Source organism: Lutjanus erythropterus, chromosome 9, assembly GCF_056507025.1.
Source record: "Lutjanus erythropterus isolate fLutEry1 chromosome 9, fLutEry1.hap2, whole genome shotgun sequence".
NCBI lineage: Eukaryota > Metazoa > Chordata > Actinopteri > Lutjaniformes > Lutjanidae > Lutjanus > Lutjanus erythropterus.
In genome coordinates this window covers 21,676,025-21,694,526 of record NC_139325.1, presented here as the reverse complement: position 1 = coordinate 21,694,526, position 18,502 = coordinate 21,676,025, and the positions used below count along the sequence as shown (strand labels likewise).

The following is an 18,502-nucleotide window of genomic DNA, read 5'->3' as shown; positions in this document are numbered from 1 at the left end:
CTGTGTCACACACACACAGACACACACTCTGACAACTGGGCAATCTCCCGCAAACTAACAGGTGTCCTTCCTCCTCCTCCTCCTCCTCCTCCTCCTCAGATCCGTACACCGGGCTCTGCCTGCTGTCTGTCCGCGCTGCACACGCTCCTCAACGCGTTTCTCTACTTTATCTCACCTCAAAACTTCTTCCTGGAAAACTCTTTTAATTCACATCTCTGAATGATGCACTCGGCACAGAAAGACACCACGTTCACCAAGATCTTTGTGGGAGGTCTGCCTTATCACACCACCGACTCCAGTCTCAGGAAATATTTCGAGGTGTTTGGAGACATCGAGGAGGCTGTGGTCATCACTGATCGGCAGACAGGGAAATCCAGAGGTTATGGATTTGTAAGTAACAACAACCAGTGCTGTAACAAAAAAAATTTTTCAGGTGGCGTTTTAAAGTTGCTTGCACACGTGCAAAGTGGGGGGATAAGGTCGATTGATCCGGTATCTGCTGATTAAAGAGTCGATTGTACTGTTGATCCTGTTCTGTGTGACAGCGGGTCAGAAATAGGCCGTTCGTAGCAGGAATTTGACAATCGAGACTTTAAATCAGTCAAATATGACCTGACCACTGCTAAGATTATCCAACATATCTGAAAAAACAAATCTACTATTCTTAAAGAGTGTTTTACAGTAAGAAATGTGCCAGAGGTCAATGGAAAATGTGCTGTTTCCTTTCCTTCAGGTGACCATGGCAGACCGGGCCTCTGCTGATCGAGCCTGCAAGGACCCCAACCCCATAATAGATGGCAGGAAAGCCAATGTGAACCTGGCCTACCTGGGGGCCAAGCCCAGGGTCATACAGCCAGGTGAGGGACTGGCCCACAGCTTTGACTTGGATCATCAAGGTGGAACACAAAGACAGCACGCCAAATGCTTACACACACTCACATACAGTTACTTTTTGATGAAAGTAGATAGAAATCCTAGATATGTCATGCTGTAGACCGGTGGTTCTCAACCTGGGGGTCAGGATCCCCGAAGAGGTCGCAAGATAATTTCTCAGGATCATCAGATGGTTGTGGATAGCAAATTAAAACAACATATTTGCATTTTGTGACAAACAGCAAACGACTTAAACAAGCATGATGGGAGAGCCATGTTTTGGACTGGGGAATGTTTTTTACATTACATCACCTGTAATATAATTATATAATTAGCCTTAGATTTCATCAAGTGTCTTTGAAGCAGGCGGGGGTCACAAACACCAGCCTGATCCCTCTAGGTGGTCGTGACTCAAAAAGGTTGAGAGCCACTTCTGTAAACTTGAGCCTGAATGATACTGAATTTTTGGGGCCAATGTTAATGACTAAAAAAGTTCTGATATTGATATATTGACTAAATTTCTTCATATATATGTATTTCCAAAATGATAACCAAGGCACCGAAACAGTTTAACTTTCACTGGTCATTTTAATGATTATGGATAACTGTAAATAAAATAAATGCTCTGGTTTCCTCCACAAAAAGCCAATATGATTTTTCCATTGGATTTTGGACTAGTACAGGAAATAAACAATGTGGCAAACAAAAGTTTACGATAGGTTAAACTAACCTAAAATTGAGCTACACCGTGGCCACAGGACTCAGTGTCCTCCCCACTAAATGACTACTGAAGGCATGATGGCGTTTAAAACTACTACAAAGAGTTTTAAACTGGTTATGAAACAGATTCAGTTTGATATTGTTGTCCCTGTATGACCTACATAACTTAACAAGATCATCAGTGAGAAGATGGCTATTTTCCTTATAGTTATTCCTAATGGCTGTCACCAGGTCAGATTCTTCTAGAAATCAGATGAAACGAGCCTGTTTACATTTTGCCAGGCAAAATTACAGTGAGCCGTATGTTAGCCAGGGAAAAGAACCAAGAGGAAATTTTTATGTGGATAATTTTATCTTTTGACATTATATTTGTAGTTATTACAATAGAAACACTACTTCTTTTGTCTACAGGGGCCTCCAAAATCAACACAATATTGATGTTCCTTGTAGTAGCTTTAATGTCCCGACCGCTGTAGTCTTATTTAGCCAGACATTAGCAAACACTTTCTTTAAGATGTAAAACCTTCTAAATTCACATGTAGGGTATTGACTTATGTATTTTATGTCGAAGAACAAAATGAGAAGATCTTATTTCAGACAAATAATGAAAAAAACACTTAAAAAAATAATTTACTTCAAGACAAGGGAACCAGAAATGGTAATATGCTAACTCATTTTCCTCAGGCGTTACTGCATTACTCTATAAAATTAAAAAATTACAAAATTAAATAAAAAAAACAATACAAAACAAAAACCGATCTGCATTGTGTTCTGTAAAAAAAATATAGCTATGCTAAGTCAGATTTCAAAATCATCTCCATTGCATCAGAAAAGTGTCAGTAGTTCAAACAACTTTAACAAGTCTGTGTTTTCATTCCAGGATTTGCATTTGGTGTACCTCAGATCCATCCAGCATTCATCCAAAGACCTTATGGGTATGTTGACCTGCAGAACTTTACATTTCTTTCACAAGAATCTGTCTCTTATCATATTATATAATGTGTGTCTACTGTTATAACCATGTGTAAAGAATCCTGAATGAGGACATGTGAGTGTTGATGTGTGCTCCTCTGCTTGGCGAACATGACTGTGAAGGAAAAAGTGAACATTTGTCCCCCTCAGCCACTCCAGGACTTGACTTGATGTTGTCTGTCTCTCTCTGATCTGACAGGCTCGATAACGGTTAAAATAGCTGATGAAGGGACATGATGATTTGAGGAATAGCTGAGTCTGCATTGGGCAGAGCACTAAAGTGTTACCTGTATACTCTGACATACACAAACGAACTGAAATGGTGACTAGATGCATGGAAGTCTTCTGTTTTTTATTTTTCCAGTTTTCTTAGTACATAGATCTGTGTGTGCCTTGTTTTCAGTATGATGTGGTGTTCAGCTTAACTGTGTGCTTATTTTTCTACTTGCAGTGGGGGAGGTGGGGGGTGCAGGAGGTTTTTGGGCAGGTTTTTTTTGTGAGTTTTGATAGGGAGCTGTAACTCTGTAATGGGGTGTTAATGATTTTCCCTTTTTTAATGATTGTTTTGTGCTTTTAGCCTGTGGTTCATTTTTATTCCTCCCTGGTTTCTCGTTAACATTAAGTTGATCGTGTTTTGTTGTCAAAAAGGGGGCTGATGATGACACACAAAATCGATCCCCTGCAACAAAACAAACACTGGCTTGCATGTGGGAGTTCTTTTTCTGTTTCCTTACCCATGATGCTGTGTTTTGTATTTTTTATTAACCCATTGCTTTCACTTAGTGTACATCTACAGGTATATACTGAGCTTATTTTCTTATCACTCTAGTGCCATTTAACAATAAAATTAAAACGTGCAAAAGGAATTAAAACAAATGCAAATAGTGTTAACACCACGGAAGATTAAGTTTAATTGCCTCCATGTTGTTTTAACTTAAAAATGTTAGTGCCCGGGCTGACTTAAAATCTTAAGTTGGCTTAATTTGAAAAGACAAGTTTAGATCATTTTGTAGTGACTCAATACAAATAAACTTATTTAGTCAAATAAACTTTATTAATTCAGTTGTACTTGAGAAAACATGTTCAATTAGCTCAAGATATTAAGTTGAACCAACATCTGTTCAGTCATACTGACAAACATTACAAACAAATTTGATATCCCTTTACACTCACTGTATTTAGGTTAAGTTAATTAGAATCAATCAGTTGATTCTAATTAATTCCAGTATATTTTACTTTATGGTACTTTGGTAGCAAAACTAAAGTTTCATGGAGCACGTTATCTGATCATGTCAAGGCTCCAAATTAATTGTTTGTACCAACATTCTGCAAAATGACTTTTTCTTACTTTTTGATATACTTTCCAATATTTCTTTTCTGTTTTAGTTTATTTTAGTTTACTTATTCTTCTCTTTTATTTCTCTTCTATTAGCTTTTGCTTTTAATCCTTACACACTTTATATTTATTACCTTATTGTTCTTATTTTTATGTTACTGTAATTTTTGAGCAATCAAATTTTCCCTTCAGGAAACCTGAAGGTCTAGCTTACCTCAGAAAACAATTTTTAGATGTTAACTAATGCTAGATGTGATTATGGATTCATTGTTAAGCTTTGCAATAAACCCCAACAACCCAGTGTTTTTTCATTTACGTACAGCCAGACTCAAATGTTGACTGCAGTATAGGCTGGAGACAGAGATCTTAGCCGCTCTCTTAGGCAGCAGCTGTTTGCTACAGTGAGCTCCACAGCCTCTCAAATTCAGATGGAAAATGGGAGTCACTCAGCAGCGCTGTTAATAATGTATGGCACAGACAGGGCCGCTCGGCCGTGGACAACAGGTGGAGCGAGACATGTGCCTGTGAAGCCTTTTGGTTATGTGCTGGGGATTACCCATGTGTCCTGGTGATTTACAAAGCACCTTTATTTAGCTCTCCACTCACAGGACCACAAAATGTTCAACCCATCTCTTTCAATAGAGATGGCTTAAATCAGCTGTGCCCTTTTAGCGCTTGAACTGTTGATATTAAAACAAGGTCGTATCACAAAGAAAAGAATATCAGCACATTGGCTCCTGTTGTGTCAAGTTGGAAATTCTACATGTAAATACACTGTTTAAAAAAGATGAGAAAAATTATAAGTTCAAGGCAACTGCCTTCACTATATTTTTGAGTTTTGAATCAAACACTCTAGTTTTGAAATAAATTAAACACTTGCTGCCCTATAATCTTTTGTTGAGCTAATTGACATTTTTTTCAAATATGTATGTCAAAAACTGTTCATACTGAGCTGTGAACCTGATTTGTCATTATTTGGATGCTTTTTGCTATTGAAAATATTAAACTATTAACAATCATACACTTTCACATTAATGAGCTTACAGTTTTTTAAATAAATGTCTCGGGGGTATGAAGGTGGGAAAACAAAGTTTATCTAAAGAAGAAAAATAAATGATCATTATTAGTTGAAACCTTTTCAAAACTTAACAGTTTGAGTTGGGCTCAAAAATAAAATGAAGTAATGACATTTTTAGTTTTCTCAACTTTTTGTTTTTATGGTGTCATGTTTGGTACACTGTAAAGGTAGAACCTTGAAATTCCAAAGCAACTTTTTGCAATAGATATTTGAGTTTTAAGCCTAACTCACATTCATAAGTTTCAAAAAAGTTTTACCAACTACTAACTGTTGCGCTAATTTACTTTTCTTCTATAGATAAACTTGAATCTTTGAGTGTTAGAAACCCCAAAAAATGTATTTCAAAATGAACTGTCCACAGCTCACTGTGACTTATTTTTGAAATACAATTGTTTAAGAGTTTTTAAACTATGAAATTCAACTGTATCTAAAGAAGAAAAGTAAATTATCACAGCTAAATATTATAGGTCAGCAAAACCTTTTTTTTTTTTAATTATTTCAAAAAGTAAATCAAAAATGTATTGCAGTTAGTTGCCTTGACGTTTTGAATTGTCTCAACTTTTTTTTTTTACAGTGTACATGAATTGTATGTTTTCTGTGATCATTATGCAACTGTAGTATAAAACAGTTGGCTCTTGTTTACAGCAGTGGGTCTGGCTTTCCACTTTGTAACAAGAGCAACACGCTCTGATCAACCTGAACACCTCCAGTCTGATAGAAAAGAAGTAAATTCAGTAAAAGTCACAGAGACGGTCGAGTGGCCCAGGCAGCAGCCATTACAGTTTGACGAGTGCCATGTGTTACTGAAGGAGAAGATCAGCTTGTCCTTTGGAGATGACAAGGGGAGCAAAAATAGCATGCGTCCAGCCTCCCTTGTCAGTCAAGTTGTCGCGTGTATGTTTGTGTGGAGGTGTATGTCTGTAAGAGGAGGAGGGGGCACTTGTCTACGGACAGATATAACAGCTTCACACCTGCTCCTCAATATATTTACTGAGGGTGACTTTAACATGAGTTTAAAGTGGGGCCAAATTTACCCAGATACCCCGGCTTGTATTTATCCATTTATACCCTGCTAGTCTATATACAGAATGTTGCTGTTCCAATAAAGAGCTACTATTTCACCATTTCTTTCTTTTAAAATAGTTGCATTTAAGGTATAATATGTAATATTTTCCTTTAAAAAAAAAAGTATAGACTCTTATAAACATATTACCTTTCAGTCATCACTCATGACCCACTAGAAGTGTGTGGTGTCTGTATCTGCAGAGACCCTGCCTGTATTTTGTTATTTTCTTATTATTTTGCTGTTCTCAGGATGCATAACCAACCCAAAACGTCTGTATTTGACGTCCTGGGAACAAGACTCAACAATCATCTATATTTCTGGTGCGTTTATGAACAGCTGGGACAAATCCTGCTGATTCTACCTTTAATTTCTTTTTCAAGCAAATAAACACAACAGGGCCTCTGCAGAACAAACATAACCAAGCACCAACTTGATAAGATACTGTATGGTTAATTCACTGCATTGCAATTTATTGCATTTATTAGCTTAAAAAAAAAAAGCTTTAAAAGCCTCTTCTTCGCCCTATTTGTTTGTGTTTAAGGACCTATTAACATGCGTGGGCATGCCTGTATGTGTGGCGTTGGTGTGACAGTATGTGGGCAGAATAACGTCCACCTCTTTTCTTGATATGTTGTGGTGTTGTGCGATAAGCTCGCATTTTGTCAAATACTGTTTTCAGTGAAACACTGGGTGCAGAGCTGGGCTGTCTTCTTTTAATGCCTTTTTTCAGATTCAGGTGCTTTTTGAAATTAAAAGCCGCGCTTGTGTTTCTTTGTGATTTTGCTGCTTCCTTAACTTTTCATTTCTAGGTAGGGTTTTTCAGTTGTTAATGAATGGATTTGCTGTGTTCTGAGGACTGGATTGACGTATTTGTGGCGCCTGCTTTTCAGTTTTCCAGAATTTTAGTTTCAACGTTGGAAACGCGACCGGCTGTTGCTTTGCTTTGACCCTGTGTGTGTTTTTGTCCTACAGAGTCCCTGCCCACTATGTCTACCCTCAGGCCTTTGTCCAGCCCAGCGTGGTGATCCCTCACGTTCAACCTTCTGCTGCTACAGCAACAGCTGCTGCTGCCACTTCCCCGTACCTTGACTATACTGGAGCAGCCTATGCCCAGTACTCTGCGGCTGCTGCCACTGCTGCGGCCGCTGCTGCTGCATATGAGCAGTACCCGTATGCTGCCTCACCGGCACCAACGAGCTACATGACTACAGCAGGGTACGGGTACACCGTCCAGCAGCCGCTCGCCACTGCTGCCACCCCGGGAGCTGCAGCTGCTGCTGCTGCCTTCAGCCAGTACCAACCTCAGCAGCTGCAGACAGACCGCATGCAATAAAACCATGAAAACTGCCTTAAAAGAGGAAAGCAGGGGAGGTCAACTCCCCCCATGAAGAGGGCGAAGAGCGGGAAGACCACAGGTGCTGAATGATGGTTGTCACTCCCAGAACTAAGCAGTCTTTCTACCAAAGAAGAAGAAGATAATCACCAAAAATGTGGAGACAAATGAGGAATTATTTTGTATTTTACTCAAGTGAGATCAGTATTTTGTCACAATTGAATATATATGAATATTTAATATTTATTCAGCAGGAAACTATTTAATGTTAATTGAAGTAGACTCACTGGACCTCATATCAACCATTGCTGAATTTTGTAAATATACTACAGTGGAATTTGTATTAAATTCCCAAGTGCATTAATGTCTTATGATCAGGTTTCTTCCCCATCTCTTTGAAAACAAACCAAAACATGTGCATACACATGAGAACAGTATGTTACGTCATCATGCAGTTTTCAGTATTTCATAGTTTTGGACCAGTATTTTGTTTGGTAAAGCTATGCAGACATTGATAGAGAAGTCAGTATTGTATTAGGATTAGTCTCTCTTTTTTATATATATATATATATATATAACTGTTTGGAGTGAGATAGATTAGACACCCTCATCTAGTTTCCTTTCAAATGTATTTTCTTGATGGTACATAAGATAAATGCTGAAGCTAGAAAAAGCACTCACTTTTCTTCCATTTTAAATTGCACCTCAAGTCAGCAGAAGGGAAGAAACATGGTTGAATGTGAATCTTTCAAAGTGTTTCATAATGTGCCTTTTAAATTATGCTATTTATGTATTTATTGAGGAGCCTTACGGTAATAAACCCTTTACTTTTTGTGTTCATGTGTTAGTATGAAGCCTCCTACAGAACATGTCCACATGTGCTGCTGGGTAATGATCAAGAGCACATAATAGATGTTCAAACTTGGCTTGACAAAGAGATACACTGTGTATAAAGAACAAAATATGAGTGAAAAAGTAGCAATAAATTCAAAGCATTGTTTGTTTTCTGTAGATTTAATGTTGTTGTCTCAAATAGATTCTTCATTCTTAAATGTCGCTTTTTATACTTGACCGTTTGATAAAGGAAAATGTAAGAACTATTAACTTTCTAATTTTTTTTTTCTTTTTTTTACATTTGATGTCATTAGACATTAAATGTTTACGAATGCAAGGCCACGACCTATTTCACCTTGCATTCTGTAATGCATGACTCAAAATAATGCAAATGTTTAATAAAAGGAAACTTACCTTCTGTGTTCTGTGCAATGTTATTTTTTTTGCTCACAGCTATGGCTGGGCAAAATATTGATATATCGATACTGTAATGTAAGACTAGATATCATCTTAGATTTTGGATATCATATCGTTACATGGCTTAAGTTTTGTCTTTCCCTACTTTTAAAGGCTGCATTACAGTAAAATGATGTATAGCCCTGATTCTAAAAAAGTTAGGATGCTGTGTAAAACAAATAAAAACAGAATGCAATGATTTGAAAAGCATTTTAAACCTATTTTCAATTGAATACAGTACAAACATGAAACTGATAAACTTAATTATTTTTTTAAATATACATGACAAGAAATAGTAGTGTAAACACAGGTGTTACCAAAAATATTAAATAAGTTTCTGTTACATTTAGTATAGCAGAGTCTTTCCAGTGAGCCAACGTACACAGTAGCAGCACCCTGACTCTGTCTGAGCTGAATGGAATGAAACCTTAATTAATATATGTGGTAAAACCTGTGTTTATACTACTATTTCATGTCAAAATGTCTGCTGTGAAAAACATCAAGATAGCAGAGATAACAACCCACGAGGCATCTTGAGAGACTTGCGTCATCAACTAATAACAGCTTACACATTTTTGGAAATTGATCTACATTCATAAAGTCCTGTACAATTTGATGCTTGCCTCTGTTTACATTATAAATCAAGGAAGATGTTTGTGTAACATGATTCTGGTCTGCTGTGGCTCCAAAATAATATGTAGGTGAAGTCCCTCTCCCCAAATTACACAAACACTGGTTGAAAAAAGCTGCCTATCATTCTATCATGCTGATTAAAGGAAATTAATCTAAAACCTCTGACTTACCAAAAATGTTAGACATTTTTGTAACATTTCTATATAAATCCTGATAAATATACATGTAAATGCTCAAATTAAATTTAATATGGCTGTCCTGTTGCTTAGCAAACACAAATGGCTGATATCTACACTCCTCTCTGGGACCAGTTTGAGACCCTACAGTCCCTGGCTGTTTTGTTTACTTATACACAACCCTTCACCACAGTCCCAATCATTTAAGTTTCTATACAGCAGTGGGGAAAAAAAAGGTGTGATATGTGGTACAAGACAAGACAGACAACGATCTGGAAACTCTAGACTGTTTGGTCCAGCATTTACTTTATTGGACTGTTTGGTCCAATTAAATAAATACTGTTTTGAGATGCTCCCTGGTTCTCATGTTTTCCTTACAAACCTGGAGCCTTCTGACACCTGCTGGTTCATGTGGCCAACTCCTTCCTGCCAACAGTGGTGAGAGAAGTATTCAGATCCTTCACTCAAGTAAAAGTAATAATACCACACTGTGAAAATACTCCACTACAAGTAAAAGTCTTTATTTAAAACCACACTTAAATAAAATTATTTAAGTATAGTAGCAGCAAAATGGTCCCTGTCAGTGTTTTACTAGTACATATTGATGTTTAAGGATTAATATTCTGCTCATTTTCAAGGTCATACTTTAATTTTGGGTTTCTACTGGAATAGGTGTTTACATGCTTTCATGTTTACAAAAAGATATTTTTTCTCATACTGGGCACATAGCTGCAGCACCTCTTTTTACGCTGTTATTCATTTAGTGTAAGAAGTGGGACAATGTTGTCAGTCCATAAAAGAAAACTTCATCCTTCAGTTCACCACAAACAATTATATTCACCACATTTAGAGATACGTCGTTTTCACTGGACGGGAATGGTACGAAAAAACTGTAATGTGATATTGTAATAACGAAGACTGTCAGACTAATGGTGTGGAGTAACACGTACAAGTTCCACGAAATGATAAAAAATCAGGTGTCTCACATGTGTTTAACACCGGTAATTGGGTAAAGCGACACTGCACCACTTCCTGACAAAAATTTCGCAGCTTTTTCGCAAGTGGTTTTGCACATGTCACTTTCACTTTTACTGACGCATTTTCCAACAGGTTATTCGACAGCTGATCCGACCGGTTTGACATGCTGCGTTCATGTCCATATCGGAATTGTCATCATTGTGATATTCCCACCTGTAAAACCTGGTCACACCAACATCCAAGGCGCGAACATGACTGGGAAAGTCGAGATTTTCACTTGGCTCCAACAGAATTGGCGCTTAATAATAGAAAAGTGCCTTAAAACCAAGGAAACATGTCTTATGTCAGCCGTAGTGCGGCATTCAATGTAATTAAACGCAAATTTAGTAAATATAGTACTAAGGTGCACACTATTCATTCATAATGACCAACTGTGAAATCATACAACCTAGAAGTAGGCGATGAAGTAATCGCTCTTATGCTGTCCACATGTACATAGGTATGTTTTTCATCTTACCACCCATACCGTATCACCTGAACGCAACATTCCGCATCCTGGGGGCGGTGACGTACGAGTTTACTGGAAGTGGTTAACAGTGACCAAAAAATTCATCGAAGTGGGAAAGAATCTGCGAAAAAGCAGCACTTATACCCATAGAAGAACGAGGCGAGGACAAAAACTCTGATTGCGGGCAGTGGTGAGTGATCTTAAAAGTCCTAAATTATGCTAACTTTGTCGATCTTTGTTGTCTGTCCGTTGTCCAGCCGCATTGGCAAACGGTATTGTTAGGTTAGGTGAAAATGGCCACATTGTGCTGCAACGCTTGGATTTAACGAAAACCACATGTGGACTCGTTCTCTGTCAAATTATCATTTATCTTTATACCAAGTAGCCCGTCTAAATTAGATTAAATGGGCTGAATGGTCATTTCTTGGCTGAAAGTGAAATTTGGGGCCTAAATTTTAGTTAGTACGATGAGTTCCCGAGGAAACTCGAGGAAATGAAAGCGCTGCTCGCTGGTATCAAACCCGGAGCACATATATTAACCATCCAACTGGTCTCATTTTAGTAGCAGAAAACCAGACAAAGTGTACAGCGCGCGTGAGCAACTGTTTTAATTAAGTTGCTGGTCGACGCTTATCAATAATTTTACGGAAGTCGGCATGATCATGTGACCATGTGACGTTAGCGCATCCCTCGATGCGGTCTGTTAGCCGTCATCATCTAAACAGTGTTGTTCATTTTACATTAATAACCTATCAGATGATTTCTAATTTTTGTTGTATAATTGTCATACAATTCAGCCCTCCAGCTGGTGTCTAAGAGATGGCCACCGAGAAGAACGCATATACTCCGGTGGAGGGGGGTCTCTCTGCTCCCTCGCTCCCCGGGCAGCCAGCGTTTCCGGGCGGATTTGACATGCCTATGCCTATGCCAGGCCCAAACATGTTCGGAGGCCCTGTTCCTGGTGGTCCCCCTGCCACTGCTGGACTGCCTTTCCCTCCACCTACTGCTTTTGGACCCGGCCCTGTTCCTGGTGGTCCCCCTGCCCCTGCTGGACTGCCTTTCCCTCCACCTACTGCTTTTGGACCCGGCGTTGTTCCTGGAGCTTTTGGAATGGCCAATAACCCTCAAGGCCCAGGGTATGGACCCAGCCCAGGGTATGGACCCAGCCCAGGGTATGGACCCGGCCCAGGGTATGGACCAAACCCCATGGCTCCACCATATTCACCACCGGCTCCAGGCTTTAATGGTAATTTCTAACATTGTGTGGCATTTTATTTAAGCAGAACAGGGAAGACAATTCAGTTTCATCCTGCGATACATCAGCATTGTGGTTTCCCACTTGTAATTGTAAGATTATATAAATGTATCTACTTGTTATCATAGTGTACAACTGTCTATTATTATTATTGTTAGTTTTAGTAGTAATTTAATAATTAACTCTGACAGCAGAAGTCTAGTAAGACAATTGCAAGCAGACATTAAGGTGTATAACAATTATATTATTTAATAAAAAAAAAAAAAAAAAGAAATATACAAAGTAGTATAAGAAGTAAAGTTAAAATACCAGTAAGGGTTGTTTCAAGTTTGTGCAACCTACAAGCAAGGTTTCATAGAAAAATGTATGTTTGTGTAACATTACTGGCTACAACCACTTTGCTAGAGTATTATTGCTGAAAAGAGCTATAAGATATTTAGACACTATTCAGTACAAACAAAATCAGTATAGATTCTGTGACATGTAGTTCATGGACACCATACTCCAGTAATACAGAAAAAGATTATATTGCTCAGTTATATGCTGGACTGTATTTGGCCCGTGGGCCTTGAGTTTGACACATTATGTAGAATTATATTCTTATTAGGGTTGCTCAATATGTTGAAAACAATAATATTGTGATTATTTTAGCAGATATTGTGATTTCGATATGATTCACGATTAGGGGGAATGATCGCTTTTGCACACAAATTTCATTTTCACTGAAAAAATGTATTACAATCATGATGATGTGACATTTGTTGGGGTCTGAGCCAGCGCCAGGTAGATTTATTGGTCAGCTGATATTGTTGGCCTTATACTGGCCTTGCACAGATACATCAGTCTACAGTGGTATTGGTGTATATATTGTATGATAATTTATTACAGAAATAATGCAGATTGTTTGTTTTTTAGGTGTACATCTGATCATTTTTTCTTAATTCAAGCTATTTATAAATATTACAAATATCAGTGAAAGTTTACTCTTTCAGTGCCTTGATGTCCTTTTGGATTTATTATATATTGTCTAATATATCTCGATATTGGATTTTTTTTAAACTCCTTGATACACGTATGAGCATCGGCCTCAAAACCCCAGTGTCAGCCAGGCTCTAGGCTGTCAAACAGACATGTTTTCTTACATCTGGAGATCAAGATTTTTGGGCCAGTGTATGTCTGTACCACTACAGTGTTTCAGTGTAGTGCTGTTTTGTCACACATTTAATTGCATTTGGTCATATTACAGTTTCAATAATATTTCTGTTAATTGTGCAGATATACCAATTCAATCAATGTTTCTGGTTTATGCCACTTCAGATGATGTTTGCCGTAACGAGGATCCGCCACCCTTTCACGAGAATCAAGACTTTGATTTTGGATTAGACAACAAGAGCATAAGAAGAGCCTTTATTCGAAAGGTAAGGAGACAGGTCATGCAAGTATGAGGCCATTGTATGCACTATTGCAAATCAATGAGCAGAACTGCTTTTTACCGTAATACTGTAAATTTGCTGGTTTGTCAACAACAGCTACATATATCTGTCAGGCTACTTCTCTTTTTTTGTCAACAGTGTTTCAGTTCATTTCCCAGAAAATGGCAGTTTACCACATATATATTGAGAAGAACATGTGCAATGAAGGATTTTATTTACAAGCACAGGCCACATCACATTATTTCCTGCCAAGGCTGCACAGTTCTCCTAATTTATTTTCTTAATAATACAAAATGTTAAGATTTTTTCAGTCTTCATTGATTGCAAGTAGATGATATACAATATAATTTAGTGATTAGTGACAGATCAATCGGCTAGCTGATGAATCAGGACGAATATCTGGCATTATGAGATGATCAGTATTAGCCGATGCAGGTGCTCATGAAGCTGATGAACAAAAAATGCTGTGGAACTATGTGGCCATTAGCCACCCTGCCCTCTAAGTATCGGTATCGGCCATTGAAAAATCCCTATCACACGAACACTAAGTAATATCATGTTGTAATAAAGTGTATATAACATATATATATTTATATAATACAATGTAGTGTTTATTGCATAATGTACTACATTTTAACTTGGTGTTAATACAGGCAATTTTAAATATAAGTATGATTTCATAATTGTTCTATGTAATACTCTGATGTACACTATTATATCTGACAGGATCATGTTACTCTTACATACTATATTAGTTGTCTGTACTTACTTTTGTCCTTGTGTTGCTGTCACACCCAAATTCCTCCTCTGGGGCGTTAGTAAGGGATTATCTTATCTTCTGGTGATAAACAAGCATGAGATGCATATGGGTGCAGTTGAGCAAGATCTTAAAAAAAAAAAAAAAAAACTTTTTAAGTTATGAAATTTGCTCGAGGGTTGGGCAATATCTATTGAAATGTCCACAGCAAAACATCTCGATGGACAATGATATCACTGCTGGGTTCAAAAGTGTCTTTGTCTCTGCATCACATGTCTGTAACTTAGTTGTGTTTAAAAAGAAAATAATTATTTATGTCAAAAGTGGAACTAATGCAATAGCTCTATGGTAACTCTGGGGGGACACACAATTTAAAATACATTGGCCCAACCAACCAGTGTGTTGGTATGCTTTTCACCAAATTTCAGCGGAATCAACTTTTTTCACATATTGTGCTGACTAACAAAGAACCTAAGACATAACCTCTTTAGTGGAGTTAATCATGTACTTCGATACGACTTGAGACCCGTCTAAAATATAGACATTCTTTGTTAGAACTGTTGTCTGTGTCTGCTGCCTAACACTCCACTCTTCCCTCCAGGTTTTCTTGGTGCTGACCGCTCAGCTGATGGTGACATTCGGCTTTGTGGCTGTTTTCACCTTTGTGGATGGAGTCAAGTCATTCGTCTCAGTGAACCCCTGGATGTACATACTATCCTATGCGATATTTATTGTTTCTGTTTGTGTGATCAGCTGCTGTGGAAGTGTGCGACGAAGACATCCTTGGAACCTGGTGGCATTAGTAAGCCTGCTCAGACTATTTTTTTTTTTCTTTCAGAATAGGAAATAGAGAGGGGTGGAGGTACAGTACCGGTCAGGAAGTGCAGTGTTATCTGATCTGGACTTGTGGAACACAATTGTATATGACTCCTGCTTTATAAATCAAGGTTGTCTAGCAAAAAATGCAAGTTTTCTAATATTTTCTGTTTTTAAAATTGAATTAGATAAATAACATTGTATTCTGATGTGGTAAAGCGAGTGATAAAAGCATTTCCTTGATGAAAAGGTGACATTTTAAATTCTAGAAAGTTTTAGCCAACGGTTATCATAAAAAACTCAACTCAATTTCATATTAATTTCTTATTCTCTACTCACTCATATGTAGTAGCGCTGATATATTTGTGTTTCTCGTTTTCAGTCTGTCCTGACCCTCAGTATGTCCTACATGGTGGGAACAATCGCCAGCTTCCACGAGACTGAGTCAGTGATCATGGCAGTGGGTATTACAGCAGTTGTGTGCTTCACAGTGGTCATCTTCTCTCTGCAGGTTTGTATCCATCACTCCCTGCCGCTTGCATGAATGTCATGTACATCGATCATTTTCTGATGTGACTCTTTGCCTCCTCCCACAGACCAAGTACGACTTCACTTCCTGTTATGGCGTGCTGTTCGTCTGTTTAATTGTCCTGATTGTCTTCAGCATCCTCTGCATCTTCATCCGTGACAGGATTCTACACATTGTGTACGCTGGACTGGGAGCTTTGCTCTTCACTTGCGTAAGTCCTCAGACAGACAGTTGTCGTCTTGCTTTACTGCATATGAGGGTGATTTATTTTGTTCATGGTTTATTTAACAGGGACGATGTGCAATACATGTATTGTACCAGATATGGCTAACAGGTCATTTTCATCTGTAGTCCTGAGGCAGAAGCTACCACAGGCTACAATATCATAGTAACATCATATCATAGTAAAACAAAACACTATTTAAAAAACCCCTGCAAAATCAACTAGGCACAAATTAGAGGTAGTAGTAGAGATTTCATGGTACTGGTCATGGTGAGTAGCATGAAATCTCTGTCACTTCTGGTCTTATTCAACAAAATTGGGATGATGGATTTTGGCACTCCTGTCTACTTTTGCAATTTATACAAACTAACCTAATGTGGATGTTATAGATTAAAGGCAAAGTGAAATGTTGATTTACGTTGGAAAGATTATAGTGCTCTGGTTGTTTGTAATTTAGACCTTGAAATGCCTTAAGGGTCGCCTTTGGAGTGTTTTTGAACAGTTGCCAGATTGACCACAGCCCAGCTCACAGCATTGAACATTACATCAAAAGTTAAACATCAGTGCTGGCAGTAGTTACATTTCAACTACTTTCTGCTGAATAAATAACTGCCTATGAAAATGTCTGACTGTAGAGCACCCTGTTGGCCTGATGACTTGGGCGACCACATAACCCCAGTGTCCACAGTTTGATTCTTGGCTGGAGGCCTCTGAGAGAGATTTCTCCTCAAATTTTTTTCATAGGGTTAGGGTTAGATAATCTCAACAGGAGTGGCATATCAAGATGCTGATCGAACAGAATGATTATTGTACAGGTGTCCCTTGGACTGAGAGTTAAAGGACAATCTAAAGTGTGCAGGTTTATCTTAAAAAAAAACAAAAAAACATCTCCTGCGCCGAGTTGATCAGGTGATTCAGGTCACTCCTCTTCAGTGGCTGTGTGCAGTTGCTGGACTACAAACATTTGCTGTTTGTTGGAAGCTGAAATTTTCAAGTTTCCAGCTGGAAATTTCAGCATCATGTTTCTTCTTAAATTGTTGTTAACTATTACAAAAAGTTATCCTATCCTAAAATGAATACAAATAATGTGAATATTGCACATAATTTAGAATTACATCATAATATAGACTTCAGCATCCCTGGTGAGAGGAGATTCTATTTAAAATAAAATAAATTAAAAGTGGAAGAAATTAATTTCAAATAGCTAATTTCAGTCTCTGTGAACTGAACTTTGAGCTAGCTCTTGTGAAATGTGGACTTGTACAACACTGATTGTGTACAAATCCTTGCAACATGGGGCTTTACGTTACGCTGCAACATGAGGTGAGTGTGGCAGCTGAATGGCAAGACAACAGGCCTCAGGATTTTGTCTGTGCAAACAAATTGCCATTAAGAAAATGCACCTGTGTTCATTTATGCCTGCCCATACCATAATTCCACCACCATGAGGCACTTTGTTCACAACTTTAACATTGGCAAACCACTCACCCACACACACACCATACACAACTGGGATTTTATCTGTGACAAGAGTACTTCTCCAAAGTGGCTGGGCTGGTGTGGTGACACGCGGTCTGCTGTTGTGAGGATGGCCAAATTCTCGGAAACTGTGTTGGAGGTGTCTCAATTTCGTTCATTTCATGGGCAACAGCTCTGGTGGACGTCCCTCTATACAGCAGTTACACACTTCCTCAAGACTTGGGGCCCTTGTGGCATTGTTGCGTGATAAGCCTGCACATTTTAGAGGGATCTTTTGTTGCCGCAAGTTCAATGCACACTTATTCCTATGCAGTAATCATGCTGTTTAGTCAGCACCCCTATATGTCACACCTGTCAGAAGGATGGATTATCTACATGGATTTTAACATATTTGTAAGGGAAATAAACCTTTTTTTGCATACAAGATCTTTTCCTCAACTCACAAAAAACAGTCTGGAGTTGATATTTTTATTGAGTGTATTTCTATACACTGGTACCATAAGTGAGAAAAAGTCTCCAAGGCAAGAAGACGCTTGATTAAATGATAATTTATGAGTCACATGTTTCAGTGTGTTCATGTTCAAGTGTTTGACCCATTGTGAATTTCTTCTGTGTTGCAGTTCTTGGCGGTGGACACGCAGCTGCTGCTTGGCAACAAGGAACTGGCCCTGAGTCCAGAGGAATATGTCTTTGCTGCTCTGAACCTGTACACAGACATCATCAACATCTTCCTCTATATTCTTGCTATCATTGGAAGAGCAAGGGGCAGTTGAGCTGGAACAACAAACAGAAATTCTCACAGGAATTTTTACTAAGTTCATGTCGAGAAGTGGGTTTCCATAATCTTGATTTTTGTCTTGTAGTGTGCACTGATCACATATTCAGTAATTTTTTTCCTTTTCACAGTATAAATGTTATTTTATATTATAATATAAGTAGATGGTCTGTGTTGTACCTTGGGGGTTAATGAAGTTTCCTGAGATATGTGACTTCTTGTACAAAGCTTTTTATTTAGGTTTTGAAAATTATATCCGTATGAAATCATTA

At 38.2% G+C, this 18,502-nt stretch overlaps 2 protein-coding genes across 3 annotated transcripts; both read left to right on the top strand.

The window, feature by feature from the left end:
- Positions 1-8,630, top strand: rbm24b (RNA binding motif protein 24b). Of its 2 annotated transcripts, none has more exons than XM_084726553.1 (4): positions 1-390; positions 734-896; positions 2,474-2,528; positions 7,018-8,630. In XM_084726553.1, exons 1-4 carry the CDS (start codon positions 220-222, stop codon positions 7,376-7,378), a joined length of 750 nt encoding a protein of 249 aa, XP_084582679.1. In that variant the 5' UTR covers positions 1-219; the 3' UTR covers positions 7,379-8,630. The 2 variants fall into 2 exon arrangements, with proteins under 2 accessions (XP_084582679.1, XP_084582680.1); XM_084726554.1 differs by having other exon boundaries at positions 13-390; positions 734-857.
- A 3,096-nt stretch (positions 8,631-11,726) lies between these two features.
- Positions 11,727-18,311, top strand: grinab (glutamate receptor, ionotropic, N-methyl D-aspartate-associated protein 1b (glutamate binding)). Its single transcript, XM_084726551.1, has 6 exons — positions 11,727-12,209; positions 13,536-13,636; positions 15,010-15,210; positions 15,607-15,735; positions 15,821-15,964; positions 18,076-18,311. Exons 1-6 carry the CDS (start codon positions 11,783-11,785, stop codon positions 18,226-18,228), a joined length of 1,155 nt encoding a protein of 384 aa, XP_084582677.1. The 5' UTR covers positions 11,727-11,782; the 3' UTR covers positions 18,229-18,311.
- The last annotated feature ends 191 nt before the right edge of the window (positions 18,312-18,502 follow it).

Bases quoted from the DNA above. Each gene is read 5' to 3' on its own strand.
- rbm24b (XM_084726553.1), top strand. From the start codon at position 220: ATGATGCACTCGGCACAGAAAGACACCACGTTCACCAAGATCTTTGTG. The intron at 897-2,473 runs GTGGAACACAAA...TTTTCATTCCAG, and splicing joins CTTTGACTTGGATCATCAAG to GATTTGCATTTGGTGTACCT. The intron at 2,529-7,017 runs GTATGTTGACCT...TTTGTCCTACAG, and splicing joins TTCATCCAAAGACCTTATGG to AGTCCCTGCCCACTATGTCT.
- grinab (XM_084726551.1), top strand. From the start codon at position 11,783: ATGGCCACCGAGAAGAACGCATATACTCCGGTGGAGGGGGGTCTCTCT. The intron at 12,210-13,535 runs GTAATTTCTAAC...ATGCCACTTCAG, and splicing joins ACCGGCTCCAGGCTTTAATG to ATGATGTTTGCCGTAACGAG. The intron at 15,211-15,606 runs GTAAGCCTGCTC...TCTCGTTTTCAG, and splicing joins CTTGGAACCTGGTGGCATTA to TCTGTCCTGACCCTCAGTAT.